Source organism: Sphaerodactylus townsendi, linkage group LG01 (genome assembly GCF_021028975.2).
Source record: "Sphaerodactylus townsendi isolate TG3544 linkage group LG01, MPM_Stown_v2.3, whole genome shotgun sequence".
NCBI classification, from domain to species: domain Eukaryota; kingdom Metazoa; phylum Chordata; class Lepidosauria; order Squamata; family Sphaerodactylidae; genus Sphaerodactylus; species Sphaerodactylus townsendi.
Window position 1 is genome coordinate 140,406,816 of NC_059425.1, and position 16,313 is coordinate 140,423,128.

The 16,313-nt window shown below is 41.3% G+C and overlaps 1 protein-coding gene across 8 annotated transcripts in view; it reads left to right on the forward strand.

Annotated features, from left to right (window-relative positions):
- Positions 1-16,313, forward strand: part of COL12A1 (collagen type XII alpha 1 chain) — a 151,074-nt gene that overhangs the window by 104,178 nt on the left and 30,583 nt on the right. For all 8 annotated transcript variants that reach the window (XM_048495759.1, XM_048495799.1, XM_048495767.1 and 5 more), the window contains 6 exons: positions 536-700; positions 1,718-1,756; positions 1,862-2,000; positions 5,938-6,080; positions 8,887-8,996; positions 12,671-12,820. In XM_048495759.1, coding sequence (XP_048351716.1) covers positions 536-700; positions 1,718-1,756; positions 1,862-2,000; positions 5,938-6,080; positions 8,887-8,996; positions 12,671-12,820 — 746 coding nt within the window. The remainder of the gene's footprint in view (positions 1-535; positions 701-1,717; positions 1,757-1,861; positions 2,001-5,937; positions 6,081-8,886; positions 8,997-12,670; positions 12,821-16,313) is intronic.

A 16,313-nucleotide genomic window follows, 5' to 3' on the forward strand; every position in this document is an offset into this window, starting at 1 on the left:
CTCTCTCTTTTTTGGATAACAGATTTAAAATGTAGACATATTTATTATTTACCTTAAGAGTTTGTGTCATTTGTTGTGTCCATTCTAATATAATATGGATTGTGAGAATAAGGGCCCACACCAGTGCATTTGCCCACCCTGCCGGCATAAGGGGCACCTATACTGGTGGAGAGAGCAAACATGTCTGTGGGCAGGTGCCACACAGCTCTGCAGCACCCAAACCCAGAAGGGCCTGCTACCCTGAAGCTATGCCAGTGTAGGAGAACACTCTGGCACAGCTGCCCTCCCTGGTTCCAGACTTATATCACTGGAAAGATTAGCATAAGTCTTTTTGTGCAACGGGTTTTTTTCAGGTGGCCGGGGGTGGGATGTTTTTTGGTGTTCCCATGCCACCTGAAACCCCTTTGGAGGCAGTGCAGTAGTGGAGCCAATCCTGACTGCCATGTGCTCTAGATTGGGTTGCCCATTAGAAGGATTTGTACAAAGATTCCTTCACGTATATCAATTCTAAAATTAGTACATGTTGCATTTTCAGGTTTCAGTGTCTTTGTTATTGGTGTGGCTGATGTTGATTACCATGAACTAGCAAAAATTGCCAGCAAACCCAGCGAACGTCATGTCTTCATTGTTGATGACTTCGATGCTTTTGCAAAAATTGAGGATAACCTCATCACTTTTGTTTGTGAGACAGCTACTTCAAGTAAGTAAAATATCCACTCTACAAACCTTGCAAGGAGACATATTTGCACACATTTCACATGATTATAAACAATGGATCCATTAATACCACCCTTTTGTTCATGATAGACGCAAGACTTGAATTTCCTGCCTCTTTCGTGAATATATCTTTGGGCATTTTATATCTATATATTTTGTTTACATTTTTATTTTGGCTTTCATTAGTCCAACTCTCTTAAGATAGGAACAGGAATGTTTCAGTCAGATTAAATAAGCAGTAGTTAAAGAATGTGCCAGGCTAATGTGCCCATAGCTGTGGTATCACCAAAGAAAAGGTCCTTCACAAATTACCGCTAGCCTAATCTCCAAAGGGAGTGATACCAGGGCATCAATAGACAATATCACTTGGTGGACAGGTTTTTATGGAAAAATTGGGAATTCCTAATTCTCTAAACAAGTGGAGGAGGCTAGTTATGAGAAATCTGTATCAAAGTATCTTCTGTCATAGGGATCTCACATCTTCAACATTTATTAAATTATATTTGATCTCAGTCACTTTCCAACAGGGTTAGCCATACAATATCCATTGTAACTTTTGCATCTAGCTCAAATTCTGCCACCAGCATGCCTCTCAAAATTCAGGACCATCATGACATTTATTGGCTCACCAATGTCTAGCATAAGACCTGGTATTCAAAGGAGTGGTGCCATCTTCCATAAATGCATCCTCTATTCCTCTCCCCCCCACATAATTCTTTATGTTTCACAAATAGTGGCTCTTAAACATTGTGAGGGTTATCCAGAGTAGCATCTGATGTAATTTGAGAGAGAGAAGGTGAAATCCATAGAAAGCCTTGTGCACATTTTAGGTACATGTGTGGAATTTTCTGAATGCTAAAGAGCACATCTAAAACAAATAAGTTTGTCTAGCCTGTCAGAAAACGTCCAGATAGGGAGAACTTGCACTTACTCTGAACATTGGCTAACAATATAATTGTTCTTTTCTTGTCAAATGAAATCTTTCTGTTTCGTATTCCAGCTTGCCCTCTCATGTACTTGGATGGATATACTTCTCCAGGTAAGAAACTTTATGTAAACGCTGGGACCTAGTACAGTTCTGTTTCACGCTATCTAAATTTCTCTACTCTTTTTTGTTCTAATTTTATCTTCCTTTAAAACACAGGTTTCAAGATGTTGGAATCTTACAACTTAACAGAGAAGTACTTTGCCTCTGTACCAGGAGTTTCCTTGCAGTCAGGCTCCTTCCCCAGCTATGTGGCCTACAAACTTCATAAAAATGCCTTTGTCAGCCAGCCCACATCGTAAGCTGTTTTCTATGTTCCTGGAGGGCATTTTTCTTCTACTAGAGAAGGGTGACTGTGTGTGGGGTTCATAGAATGCATAACAGCACACGACACTTGCTGGGACAATCAAGACCCAGCTCAGAGTTAAGAAATATGCTAGAAAACAGAACAACTTTTGCAAATAATTTATTAGGGATGTTTATCAACAAATATAGTGTTTTCAGTTCAATTTTTTAATGTCGGCACAAGTTTGTATGTACATGTTGAATGAAATCTGCTCCACTGAAGTAATGTCAACACAGCAGTTTTTGGAGAACATTCGCTGCAGATGTATAACATTTCCAGAGTGCCATATTAGGCAGTACATTGATGGTTCTTATATTCCATTCCTATACAGGAAAATCTCCTCCATCCAAATTCAACACTGCACTTGCCAATAGCTAGGGATCATTGGCACCTAACAGTCTCAGTTTAATGCAAAGGGGGCAAAGCTCCAAGAGCAATGTTAAAAAACCTACATATGACTTGCAACTCAGAGTCATTGTTCCAAGGAGGGTCCACATGTTTTGCAGGGCTATCATGGTGTGACTTACTCTTTGCATGCAAGCGTAACGCTCTACCACCTTGTATAGAAAACAGATATCATGGAGCAGGGCTAACAAAACCATGCCTCCTTAGAGAACTGGTGTCAATCAGAGTACAGTAGATAACTTTGCTGGATGGACCAAGGGTCTCACTCCTGTTCACCACTCTAATCCTCCTAAGTTGTTTTTTATCTATAGTGATCCCCACAAAGCTACCATCAGCCTCTTCTCTTTGTCTGGTTTCTGCACAGAGTTCCTATTGCCATCCTTTTCATACATCATCACTCTAGTCTGGTTATTGTTTCACAGTGTTCTGCTTGGAGCTCTGACGATCCCATTACTTGCAGATTACATTGATATTCCTATTGTTGTCATTTCCTTCACCCCTTAGACTCTTCCAAAGTCCTCTATAATGGAAACATCTATCTTTCTATTTCTGGGATTTTAGAATTTAATATAGTTCTGGCAGAATAAAATCATGTACTCTCTTCCAACACTTCATCATGTTTTTCACTAGGGTGGGAAAGAGGAGAAGCCAAGTAGGTAAATTGAATTTCCCTGTGAGAAATTGTCTGATTTTCAAATACAAAATGGACCCTTGCATTTTCTCTTCTGCATTAGTCCGTTTTTGACAGTGAGTGAGTGACCAGATGCTGGGCAAAGGTCCTTATCTTCTGGCTATTGGGTGAACTACAGCTTTGTTGTTTCCATATGCATTTCAAATTGTGGATATGTACATTCTTTAATCTCTGCCCCAATTAGAATTCATTTAATTTTTAAACTAGAGAATTTTCTCCAATGCTTTTCCACTTAATTTTACATTTAAGGAACAGAGCACAGTGATTGCAGAGAAAATTCTGTTCTCCAGTTCCAGATGTCCATAGGAACATGTTTTGAAGTTCTACAAGGGTGTACTTCTGCATACTGTGAACTGGAGATCTGGGAAAAGTGAATCTGTGTGATGCAATAAAATAACCAACTGCAAATTCTCAGTTCTGCTTCAAAATTGGTTCTTGTCCCCCCCCCCCACCTCCTACAAACATAACAATAATGACACTGAAAGGGCTGAAGTGAGAGTTAGTAATGTTGTATTTTGTTTTTGTGGTAGGGAAGAGCAGTCATGTGTACTACAACACAGAAACAACACAAAAAGGGAAAAAAACAAAAGCCCTACTTCTGTATTCTTGAAAACCATAAATATATTTTCAGCACAAAAAGGGGGTGCTACAAATCCCTAAACCTCAGGATTGCAGATACGTGCATTTATGGGATTTCAGCAATTTATTGGGGTTGCCAGCTCCAGATTGGGAAATCCCTGGCAATTTGGGAGAGGATCCTAAGGAGGGTAGGATTTGGGGCAAGAGGTATCTTAGTGGCCCAGTGGATTATAATGCCATAGGATTCACCCTCTAAAGGGGCCATTTTCTCCAAGGCACTGGCGTAATGCCCATTGGGCAAGGTGGGCAGCTGCCCAGGGCATCACCTTGTGGGGGGCATCAAAATGCTGGGTTCGTTTTTGGGTATTTTTAGTGGTTTTCCATTTTTGGCCTGCAGGGGGCGCAGTTTTTAGGCTTTGGCCCCCCTGAACCAAACTGCACCAAACTTGGGGGTAATCATTAGGGCAGTCTCCTAATGAGACCCTGAAAGTTTTGAGACTGTACCTTCAGAATGTTCCCCCCCCAGCCTGCAACCCCCATGGACAGCAATACAGAAAACTCAATGCAGAACAAAGGTTCTTGGGCAAATTTCGGGATGTTCTTGCAGGGAGGGAATTCTTGGACGTATCATCACCAAAATTTCAGGGTATCATCTGGAGACTGTCATGATGGCACCCCCAAGGTTTGGTGCAGTTTGGTTCAGGGGGGCCAAAGTTATGGACCCTCAAAACTGTAGCCCCCATCTCCTATTAGCTCCCATTGGAAACAATGGGGGATGGGGCACCCCCTTTGGGAGTCCATAACTTTGGACTCCTTGAACCAAACCTCACCAAACTTGGGGAGTAGCATAAGGACAGTCTCCTGATGATATGCTGAAATTTTGGTGCTGATATTTGGTGCTGATCTAAAAACGTCACCCCCTGCAGGCACCAATGTCCTGGTACAAAAAAAATTTGGTAGTGGTGGAGTGGCCGCCCATGGGGGGGGGCATCCAACTCAGGTTTTGCCCAGGGGTACAGTTTGCCCAGGGCTGCCTCGTTACGCCCCTGCTCCAAGGAGACTGATCTCTGTAATCTGAAGTTAAGTTATAAATGCAGGAGATCTGCAGGCCCCAGCTGGAGGTGGACAACTCTATCCAGTGTTCATAGTCTGTGTTCTCCCACCTGTACAATGGGAGAAATTAAAATGCTAACCTGGAGGGTCTGATCTTGTCAGATCTCAGAAACTAATTAGGGTCAGTCCTGGATATTTTTTGGATGGCAGACCACCAAGGAACTGGTTGTTGTGGGTTTTCCGGGCTGTGTGGCCATGGTCTGGTAGGTCTTGTTCCTAACGTTTTGCCTGCATCTGTGGCAGGCATCTTCAGAGACCACAGATGCAGGCGAAACATCAGGAAGATCTACCAGGCCATGGCCACACAGCCCAGAAAACCCACAACAACCAGTGGAATCCGGCCATGAAAGCCTTTGACAATACCACCAAGGAAGTCCAGTGACACTATGCAGAGGCAAGAACTGGCAAACCACCCCTGAGTGTCTCTTGCCTTGAGAATGCTAAAGGGTCACCATAAGTTGGTTGCAACTTGATAGCACCAAAAAAAAAAAAGCATGACTTCCTTTTTGGATTGCTCATTAGATATCCTATAGGTGAGGTTTCAATCCCAAAATCATTGTGATGGGAGACAACCGAGATTTAGTCATGAAATCAGATCTAGTAGGTTTTCATGGTTATCTCTATTTCTAATATGATTAAATAGTTAACACACTGGGTGGTATCCTCTCTCAGGCTGCAAGAATCTTCTCCAGCCTAAGGAGCCTACCTGCAACTTAAGTTGGTTCGTTCCCATCTCCTTGTTCCCCCCAGCAAACACATGAAAAGCCGATGCTAGGGAGGCAGATGGACAAAACACTGGAGACAGTGCAATGAGGTAGTAGATACTGCAGGAAGGAGGGAGAATTTAGCTAAAGCACATACTTGTAAAGCTTACTCTGTTGTGTTTTCAACTAGATTAGAAGAACAGAGGTGGGGACATTTTATCCAACCCTTCCCCTCCCCCATGCCTTGTGGCATTCTATTAATGATGCTCTCATGACCTCTGTTTCAGAGGATGCTGAGGGAAGAGAAAGATGGGAAAACAATTCAAAGGATTCAGACAAGGTTCTTTCATATTTTTCATGCATGTGATAAGTAACGTACTAATGTTTTCCTTAACAGGGAAATTCATCCAGACGGATTGCCAAAGGCTTACACGATCATATTTTTATTCCGCCTTCTTCCGGAAACCCCCAATGAGCCATTTGCCATTTGGCAGATAACAGACAGAGATTACAAACCCCAAGTTGGAATTGTTCTTGATCGTAAGTGTTTATACAGCATGAATAGAATCTGTGAATGGAAATTCACAGTTTACTTCCTACTTCCCAGTCTTTACAAGCCCAAATTAAATGACAAAGTAGGGAGGTGACCTATTCATTACTAGATACCAGCTAGGAAGTAAATCATGAACCAAAAGAAATGAATGTGTGCAGTTCATATACAATTTGGATTGTGTATACACAGATTCTGTTTTGCCAAGCCAAAATTTGGTTGGTAAAATTTATTTTGTATGAATACAATAAGGCAAATGTTGATGCAAGTCTTAAGTATAGTAGTTTGTAGAGCTTTATTCCAGCTCACCTAGTAGGAAGACAAAAAGATAAGAAGACCTGGAAGTTTTATTTTCCTGTTAAACCTAAGAGAGCTTTTATACAAGGTTCTAACTAAATCAATTAAACTACATCCATGGGTTTAAGAAGAAAGGTTTCGTAAGTTGGGAACTGCAACAAGTCCCCTCTTGCCACACAGCTGTCAGAGATCGTTCTGTTTACCAGAAATGGTCTGCTAAGGGACTGGCAGCACAATCCAGGAGGGGGGGCGGGCGAATCCCCCACTGGAGGTAGTGCAGACTTACACTGATGGATTTGCCCTCTCCGGAGCACTTAATCGGTGGAGGGGAAAACTCACAGACTCCTGACTGCGGCACTCAGCACCCCACTGGCGTGCCCGCACTGTCCGGACCTACACTGGAGGGTAGGGCCAACCTTAGTCAGCCTCTAGAGCAATGGTTCTCAACCTTCCTAATGCCGCGACCCTTTAATACAGTTTCTCCTGTTGTGGTGACCCCCAACCATAAAGTAATTTGAGTCTCGGTTCGTAAGACCATCAGAAATATGTGTTTTCCGATGGTCTTAGGCGACCCCTGTGAAAGGGATCTGCAGCCCAAAGGGGTTGCGACCCACAGGTTGAGAACCACTGCTCTAGAGGACTCTTGGCCCCCGTATGTTGGCAGGGCACCTGGCAGAGATTGCCAAGATGTTCATGGTGTATCTCTATTCTCCCCTTTGGGGGAGTTTCAGGTAGGATTTTTAAAAACCTTTTTGAGCTTCCTGCTCTGCAGGAAAGCCCTTTGGAGTGGGCAGAGTGGTGCTGAAGTGGAGCTGTCCTCATCCGCCCGGCCACTCTGGATTGAGCTGTTACTTTCTCTGCCAATGAATCATGTTTTACTCCTTTGAAGTTTGAGAAGAAGCTGAGGCATATTTGAGGTCCAAGATTTCATATCATTTGCTTTACTACATGGAATAAATAGGAAGGCTGGTATCATTGAGTTGAAGTGATTTAAATATCGTTGCATTTCCAATATTGTTGCATTGTTACACCTTGTTCAGTTTGCAGGCAGAGACAGAATAAGGAGAGGTGACACAATTAGCTGGAATAATAAAAGGGTCAACTTCGTTTGATTTTGCAAATGTCAAGGGAACTGCAGCACAAGTTTGCTAACCCATTGCTTACCTAATCATGGTACTGTCCACTGATGTGATACAGAAAAGTCATGCCTCCTCTCTCTGGTCATCCCAGATTTTACTGGCAAGTGTCCCTTGGCTCCAAACTCCAAGCTGTCAGCAATGTACAACTCATTCTCCTCCTTGGCAAGCAGTTTATTGCTCAAGAGAGGTCAAGTGCCATGCCTGTTCCCCCTAGCAACAGAGGGGAAAATGGCTTCCTTTAAGGGGGTCCTATTCCAGTTCCATTAACTCATCAAGGCCCCTGGGCTCTGGTCTGAGGATTGCCCCTTCACTCTATGCTTGAATTTATTTTCATTTAAATGTGAACATTGTATTTCAGAACATCCTATTTATCCAGTTTGCTTGCTTTAGCCAAAGCAATCCCCCTTCTAACTAAAATATATTTCTATTAATTATTAGACATCTATACTAAATCTGAATCAAATGTGTTGGAAATAGTGTTAATACCATTAGTATCCCATGATTTTGTTGAACGTGACCAGTTTCACAGAATTACAATAGTCTGGCTCCTACTGTCTGGCAACTAAGGCATAGTGCCCATGGGACCATGTGGGGTCACGTGTCCTCGGGTGCAGGAATGGCCTTCTAGTCACGTGGGGGGAGGCACCGAATCGATTGCTACTGAGAATCAAGCCGGCAGTGGCAGCAGTGAGCGCAGCCAGTGAGCGCAACCCCAGCACAGAGAGAGCCACCTGGTGCCAACCAGGTCCTTGTGCCTGGCCTCTCCTGCAGTGCAGCACTTGGCGGCTCCCTCCATGCCAGGGCTTCACTCGTTGGCTTCGGTCTCACTGGACATAGTCCTCCTGTGCCCAAAGCAGGCCTGCCGGCAACTGAGGTTACTGCTGCCGCTGCCAGCTTGATCTTCATCCTGTCCGTCAGCCCTTTCCCAGCCCCAGTGAGTGTTGGGTGGGCAGACCTTTCCTCAACACAAAATGGAACCTGGGGTGGGGGTGGAAACTCATTTCTTGCCCCGGGCTCCATTTTGTGTCGGTATGCCACTGCTGGCAACTACAGAAGAACTCTGTGGGAACTACAGAGGTGGTCTTCTGCTGCAAGGTGTGCTATTCTTGCACTCAGTTCTTTGGGACTCTTGAAATACTTTTATGTAGTATAAGCAGAAGTGCCTAGTGGCAAAAGAAGCAAGTACTTCAGCAAAGGACCTTCTCTGCAGTGATGGCAGAAAAGCATGTATGGTGCTAAAGGTAATGATCTAAAACTATATCGTCCAGCTGAAGATTGGTGATTTTCTTGTCTTAATGTAATTACATGTAATAAAATGACATGTAATGAAATGTCACTGTCCTCTTCCTCTCTTCACTAGCCTCCAGCAAAGTATTATCATTCTTCAACAAGGACACAAGAGGAGAGCTTCAGACTGTAGCATTTGATGATGATGATGTAAAGAAAGTCTTTTATGGAAGTTTCCACAAGGTAAGGTTTTTCCTTAAAAGCAAACAAAAGCCCTGTATGTAGGAAAGTATACATACAGATCTCTAGTGATTTGCAAACAAATTAAGCCCATTACTGAGGTAATATGAATAATGGTTGAATTAAAAAGATGGTAAATTCCACCATTATGAAAAATGCTTTCTACAAATCCAAGAGTAAAAGAAATAGACTTCTGATTTTTATAAGTATGGTTTTGGGTACTTTATTGGAAAGGATGCCTAAATGCAAGTGAGAGGAAACATCCAGAATGGATGTAGACATCATACTTACCAGAGAGATCAACAACTGGCTGTTTCATTTCCTGGACATTTCATTTAGCGAAACTGTTGAAGAGGTTTTGTAATATAATTTTAAAAACTCATAAATATTAGGGTCTTCAACAGTGGCGTGAGGGGGGCAAATGGTGCTATGCAACTGCTCTTTGATTAAAGTCCTGTTTGTGCTATGGTGAGCACATGAATCACCAGCACTTGTGGTTCAATCAAGAGGACAGTGCACTGCTGTGGAGAAACACCAGCAGGTGATTAAATCAGGCAGTAAAGCTACATACAAAATACAAATCCTTCAAAGTGTGCTCTGTTTGATGAATTCCCTTGTATGTGTAGATGGATATATTCTGTGTAAAACATCCAACTAAAAGAAAAGAAAAATACACCACTGTATGAAAGATAAGTTTAATATTTAAAATCGTCCTATATTAAGAATATAGTTTACATTTGAATCAAATTCAACACTCAAAATTACAAAATATTTTTGTGGTGTTCATTCAATGAGTTATGCATTCATTAAAAATGGATAACCTAAACTTGGGTATCTGGAAAATTTTGCTTTGGCATCCTTTTCTAGACTTCAAGCAGCATTGCTATAGTGATAGCTGATGAATCTAGCAAGTCTCTTGTGGCAACATTGGCTTAGCAAAAGAGCCATTAAAATTGCATCTAAGAACCCTTAAAGAAACAGATGGTTTTGGTACTTTTTCTTGCCTTTCATCGCCAAAATACACGAAAGGCAGGTCTGTAATTCTTCTCCTAACAGTATTTTAAAATGCAAAGCAACTAGAAGGAGGTTGAAACACCTAGAGGTCTGGCAGGAGAGGACAAATGCTGAACACTTTTCTTACCTGTGGATTATTAATTGAAATGTCCTCTGTCAAACTGTTTTTTCAGTTATGCTGTTAAAAGATACAGGATCCTCATCAGTTTGTTCCTTTAGAGCAAAAGCAAGTTGGGGGAGGGGGGGGCTTTGAATGGACAAATGCCAAGAAGAGTAACGATCTTTGCAACTTCTAGTTCTTTACTCCTGAGTTCACTCCATATAGAAGCTTTTCATTTTAAGAGAGAGGGAGAGAGAGAGAGGAGAAATGTGGAGCTGCTATCAACCATAGTTAGCTCATTGACTGTGCCATTGTTTTCTGGTACTCTGCCACCAATAGAAGCCATGATCACTTTGCCCACCGCTTGACACAGAGATACCAGACTCTCCTATGTGGTTTAAATTTTTAATTACAGCTGATGTGCAACACACATAGCTGTACAATAAGTTATAAGGTGGCTTTTCATATGAGGGGGGAAAGTTACTGTAGATTCTTTCTTGCTGTTATTCAGTTCACTATATGACGACAGCCACTAATTTATCTGAAAGTTTGGAAGAGTGCTTCCATTAAAAATGTTTCAACATCTTCAGATGCGTAATTTTTTTTTCTGCCAAGCACATATCTTATGAACTATTTTAGTTGTATGTTTTTTAATGTGCTGAAGTACAGATTCAGTGACTGAACTGGTGAAGTTGCAGGAGCTCTTGATAGCTGTGTGAGGAATCATGGAAGGGAGCTTTATTGAATCATTTTTTTAAAAAAATCTCTAAAATTCAGGTTTTTTAAACCCAGAATTTATCCATAAAGTCTAATAAAGCCAATATCCATTACTGAAAATATTCAGGTTAAAAACTCCAAATTTCCAGTTCTCCCCTCCCCCTGCTATTTCCCCAGAGGGCTTAGAAAGTATTGGCAGAGATCAGATCCTGTATGTGGTGCTGAGCTGGAGGATCTGGCCAACTCTTCCCATGCTGATATCTTTCAAGCCCCACAGGATCTGGGCTGCCCTTCCTTTGCCAATGCTTTTCAAGCCCTGCAGGTGGGGATAGGTCCTGCTGGTGGTGCTAAAGCAGCTTGGCACCATACGCAGGATCTGGTCAACCTTTCCCCCACCAGTGTTTTTCAAGCCCTGCAAGTCTTGAAAACTACCAGTGGGAGATAGATCCTACATGCAGTGCTAAGCTGACACAACACCACATATAGGATCTGACCAATCCTTCCCCAACTGATGCTTTTCGAGCCCCACAAGGCTTAACGAGCACTGGCAGGGGATAGATCCTGCAAGTGGTGCTGAGCTAGCACAGTGCTGCATGCAGGATCTTGCTAATCCTTCCTTCACCAGTTCTTTTCAAGCTTCCGTGGGAGATAGATCTGGCATATGGCATAGCATGGAGATCTCCCTCTCTCTCTCTCTCTCTCCCTCCCCACTTTGCTGGCATGGGAGCAAGCTTGAAAAAGCTGAAAGTTATTTTGCTGTTTCAGCCCCAGGTTTATTCAGCTTTTCAAATCCCCCCCCCCCCCCCCCCAAAAAAAAAAAAAAACCCTATGGACTTTTTCAGGTTTTCCTGTGATTCAGGTTAACCAAATCACCAAGTCTATATTGAGTCTAAGTGGAAGCTAACTACAAAATTGGAGCAGTTTCCCATTTCTCATGGACTGATGTTTCAAATGTATTACTCAGCTTTTGGCACATGTCCCAAAATATCTTGTTATATATTCCAAGAGAAGCATATCCCTGTTACCCAAGTAAGGTTTCTACCAGATTCTTCTGTGCTTCACAGAATATAAAATAAGTAATATTAATGCCCCTGCTGTTACAAAGCTTGTAGAATGATGGTGTTCGTCACAGTGTTTTATTTATGTTGGACAATAGATATATTCTGCATTATAATTAATAGACTGGGTTTACTGGGCAGGAGGGGTTGTTTGTTTATTTTACAATGATGGACAGCTTAAGAAAGGAACCTCTTTCAGAATGCCAGTGTTTTATAGTACAATAATTATTTTTCCTAGACTTTATGAAGTTGTAAGTATAGTGTTACAGTCTAGCACTGTGAATTCAAGAAATCCTGTATTCTGAACCCTACTTCATCTCTTCTGCTCAGTTTTTATGAGTGGAAGGAATTATTTATTTGAACAGTTAAGCTACAACTAGGTACAGCATAGTACAAAATACAGTTAATCAATAGGAAATAAAGTTCTTGAGTAGTCAACAAATATATCTGTTATATCTTCTTTCCATCTTTATCTTGGGTGGCTGTTTTACTTCTATAGTCATGGTTGACCCGTCTCATCCACTGTAAAACATAGTTAAACCTATCCTGATCAACAGCCCAGATAGCCCCCATTTTTTGGGGCTGCCTCATTCATTTCAATGAAGAGAGAATCCCTGGGCAGATGGAGCTGCTGTTTCCACTGAAATCAATACAGAAGCTCTTCAATGCAGAGATATTTCTGTGTGTACCTGCAAGGTCATGAACAATACTAAAGCATTGAAAGAGCCCACATATGTTGAAAGAGCTTACATGGGTACCTATAGTTCTTCTAAATAATTTTTATACAGATTCATATTGTTGTAACATCTACGAGTGCAAAGATCTACGTTGACTGTGTTGAAATCATGGAAAAACCAATTAAGGAGTCTGGAAATATCACCACTGATGGCTATGAAATACTTGGTAAACTGCAGAAAGGAGACAGGAAAACAGCAACAGTAAGTAATGAATTTTACTCATTTATCAACTCAGTGCACAGCCTTAGAAAAAGCCTTGTAAATGGTACAATGCTTATACTGTCACTAAAGTTTATGGTTTTAAAGGTGTTATCTACTGACAATCAATAATGTAATGGTACCATAAACACACATATATTTATTGTGGCATGAGTTTTCATAATCAAGAGCCTATTTGATCAGATGCATGAAGATTATGGCAATTGGCTTCTGCTCTTTGGATTGCATACAAAATGTTATCACACATCACTACATCTGTGCATCAGCCTAGCTCTCGACCAGTTTATGCTATCATCTTTGATAGACTTGAGATAAATATGCAGTTAAATATGGAAGTTGATGCAAGTGATGAGCTTTAATCAAAATTATCATAAGTGAAAATATGGTTGAAATAGTCACATACAGCACCAAGCCTTTATTGGCATATAAAACAATACAGGTAAAATACAAAAACCAAAAACCAGATTTAAAGCAATTCCCAAAGAGAATGATAAGAATCTCTTAATAACAGAATGACACAACAAAGTTAAAAAACAGAACTATTCTTTAGGGCATAGGTGTCGAATTTGCAGCCCTCCAGATGATGCTGGCAGGGGATGATGGGAACTGTAGTCCATAACATCTGGAGGGCTGCGAGTTCAACACCTGTGCTTTAGGGTGTATAATTTCTAGTAAAAACTTGGCCACTAATTCACAAACTTCAAGATCAGGGTTATTTAACAAGTATAATATCTTTTGCGTATCTGGAATCCTGTCACAGTTCAAGGGAAGAGCATTTGCATATTTTCCCCTAATTCCCTCATATTTAGAGCAATAGAAGAGGGAATGGGTTTCCAGTTGATTAGAGTTACAGGAGCAGAATCTCTTCACGCCCTCTATTTTTTAAAAAATCTACCATATAGCAGCGCTGAAGGCAGAACATTGAACCTAGCCAATGATATAGCTCTCCTAAGGCTAGGGTTCAGCATTATACATATATAATCTGCTATGCATCTCCATTTAAATGGTATTGAGGAGCTAAGGGGTGAACATGTTTTTGATGCCGCTGCAAATAGGTTTTGAGATTCTGTTTCTAGTAATTTTTCTTTCAAAGTATTGTAGGCTTCAGCATGGGACAACATATCCCAGGATTCAATAGAAATGCCAATTTCCTCAATTTTGTTTGTAATTAATGGCAGCCAGTTGGAAAATTTGGATTCTACTTTCATTAGATATAAATAGCTTGAAGGGTCCTGTTGAAAATGGACACGTAACCAGAACCTAAAAGTTTTCAACCAGGCTTTTGTTTGTAAGGTTAATTGTCCAGTTTCTAAACACAATGCTGCATAGGGCACACAATTTGGCAGTCCCATGATTTTGTGTAGACATTGAGACTGGACCGAATTTAAAGAGTAATTTACCGATTTAATCCAAATGGAGGCCCTATACAGCAATTGAGATTCTATTGTGGCATTAAAAACTTTCAAAGCAGCTGGAACATACTGGTTTTCCCTGATGTAGAAGAAGCACAGTATTGCATTTGAGTTGATTGAGTCCATATCTTTAATTGATTAGTTTCACAATAGATGGCACAAGCATTAATTAGGTGGGATAGTCCAATTCTAGAGTAGGAAAATAAAACCGCACAATCTGCATATAATAGTATGAGAATGTGAGAGTGACCTAGTCTGGGACTATGACCATTAACCTCTGAGAGTGCCAATGGTAGATCACATAAAAATATGTTGAACAAGAAGGGGGCTAAAATACAGCCCTGTTTAGTGCCTCGTTTAACAAGGATGTTACTTGTGAAGAGGCCCTCTGGTGAACATTTTACTTGGCATGTTGTATTGGAATATAGCTGCCTGATTAAGAATAACAATCTAGGGTCAATATTCCAAGAAGTAAGCTTTTTCCATAGTAGACCTCTCGAGATTGAATCAAAGACCCCTTTCAAATCAATGAAAGCAACAAAAAGTTTGTTCGAGCCATGACTTGCATATCTATTTGCTGAATGAGACAAAACTAGGCCGTGATCCAAAGTAGATCTGCCTTTGCAGAAACCCACCTGTTCAGGGCCTAAGATCTTAGCTTGACAGGCTTACTTTTCAAGTTTGGCATATAGAAATTTAGCATATAGCTTGCCAATTATTAAGAGCAAGCTAATGGGGTGGACGTTGGCTGGGTCATTGTGGGTCCCCTTTTTATATATAGGGACCATAATGGCTTTCCACCACATTTTTGGAACAATGCCTGTACTATTTATTTGGGTGAACAGAGCAGCCAGGAGTTAAGTCCACCAATCTGGATTTACTTTGAGAATTTCTGCAGTAATAATATCTGGGCCCAGGGCCTTTCTAGATTTTAGGCACCCAATCAAATCAGCAATTTCCTGATGTGTGACTGGTGGCCAAGATGCCCATTTGGATATGTTCCTGGGGGGCTCAGTTCTGTCAGCTATGCTCCCATGATAGAAATTTAAGAAATATGAGAACCAGTTATTTGCTGGAATGACTGACATAGTGGGATTACAGGAATGACATGTTCTATTTACTACAGACCAGAATTGTTTGGCATTGTTGGAGATAGTTGCTTGATAGAAAAGCTCCCATTCAGCTGCAATATACTTCTGGTGTTTCTGTCTCTTGAGGAGGCGGAAATATTTTTTCAAATCATGAAGTCTAGAAAGAGTAAGAGTGTCTCTTAGTTTGGGCCAGCTAGTGGTTTCAGCTGGCTGTATGGCCGTGTTCTAGCAGCATTCTCTCCTGACATTTCGCCTGCGTCTGTGGCTGGCATCTTCAGAGGATCTGATGTTGGGAAAGCAAGTGGAGTATATTCCCAACATCAGATCCTCTGAAGATGCGCAGCCATCAGATCTGTGAGCTAAAAATCACCAAGAATTGCTGCTAGAACAGGTCAATAGTTTAGTAGCCCCGAAAGAATGCCACAGCACCAACACCTGAAGATCCTAGCCGTGAAAGCCTTCGGCCATAATACATTGGTCTCTTTAGTTGTGACGGTGGATTCTGTAAAGAGATTGGATTTGATGGTGGTCTTGATGTACTCTCTATCCATCCACTGATCTTTTGACTTTTTTTATTCCTAGCATCAGCATCATTACTAAGGGTGTTTACCATTAAAGTTAGTAGACTTTCGAAAAGGGGGATTCCCTCCTCTGGTGCCTTTACATTGATTATCAGATTTTTAAGTTCAACTACTGGTGCTGAAATAGTCTCTTATTGGAGTAAGTCTTAATCCTTATGAAAAACCACCAGGGCTCATCAATACTTTTCATTGTTAGATCATATTTCATGTAATATTGGCCCTAGCTTGGTAGCTGAACTTCTATTCTGAAAGGATCAATATCTGGTAAAGTAAAGGTAAAGTTTCCCCTTCAGTCGTGTCCGACCCTGGGATATCACTGCGAGCAGTGATTTCATAGGCAAGCCGTTTTTGTGGGGTAGTTTGCCATTGCTTTCCCTGGCTATTCTTTACC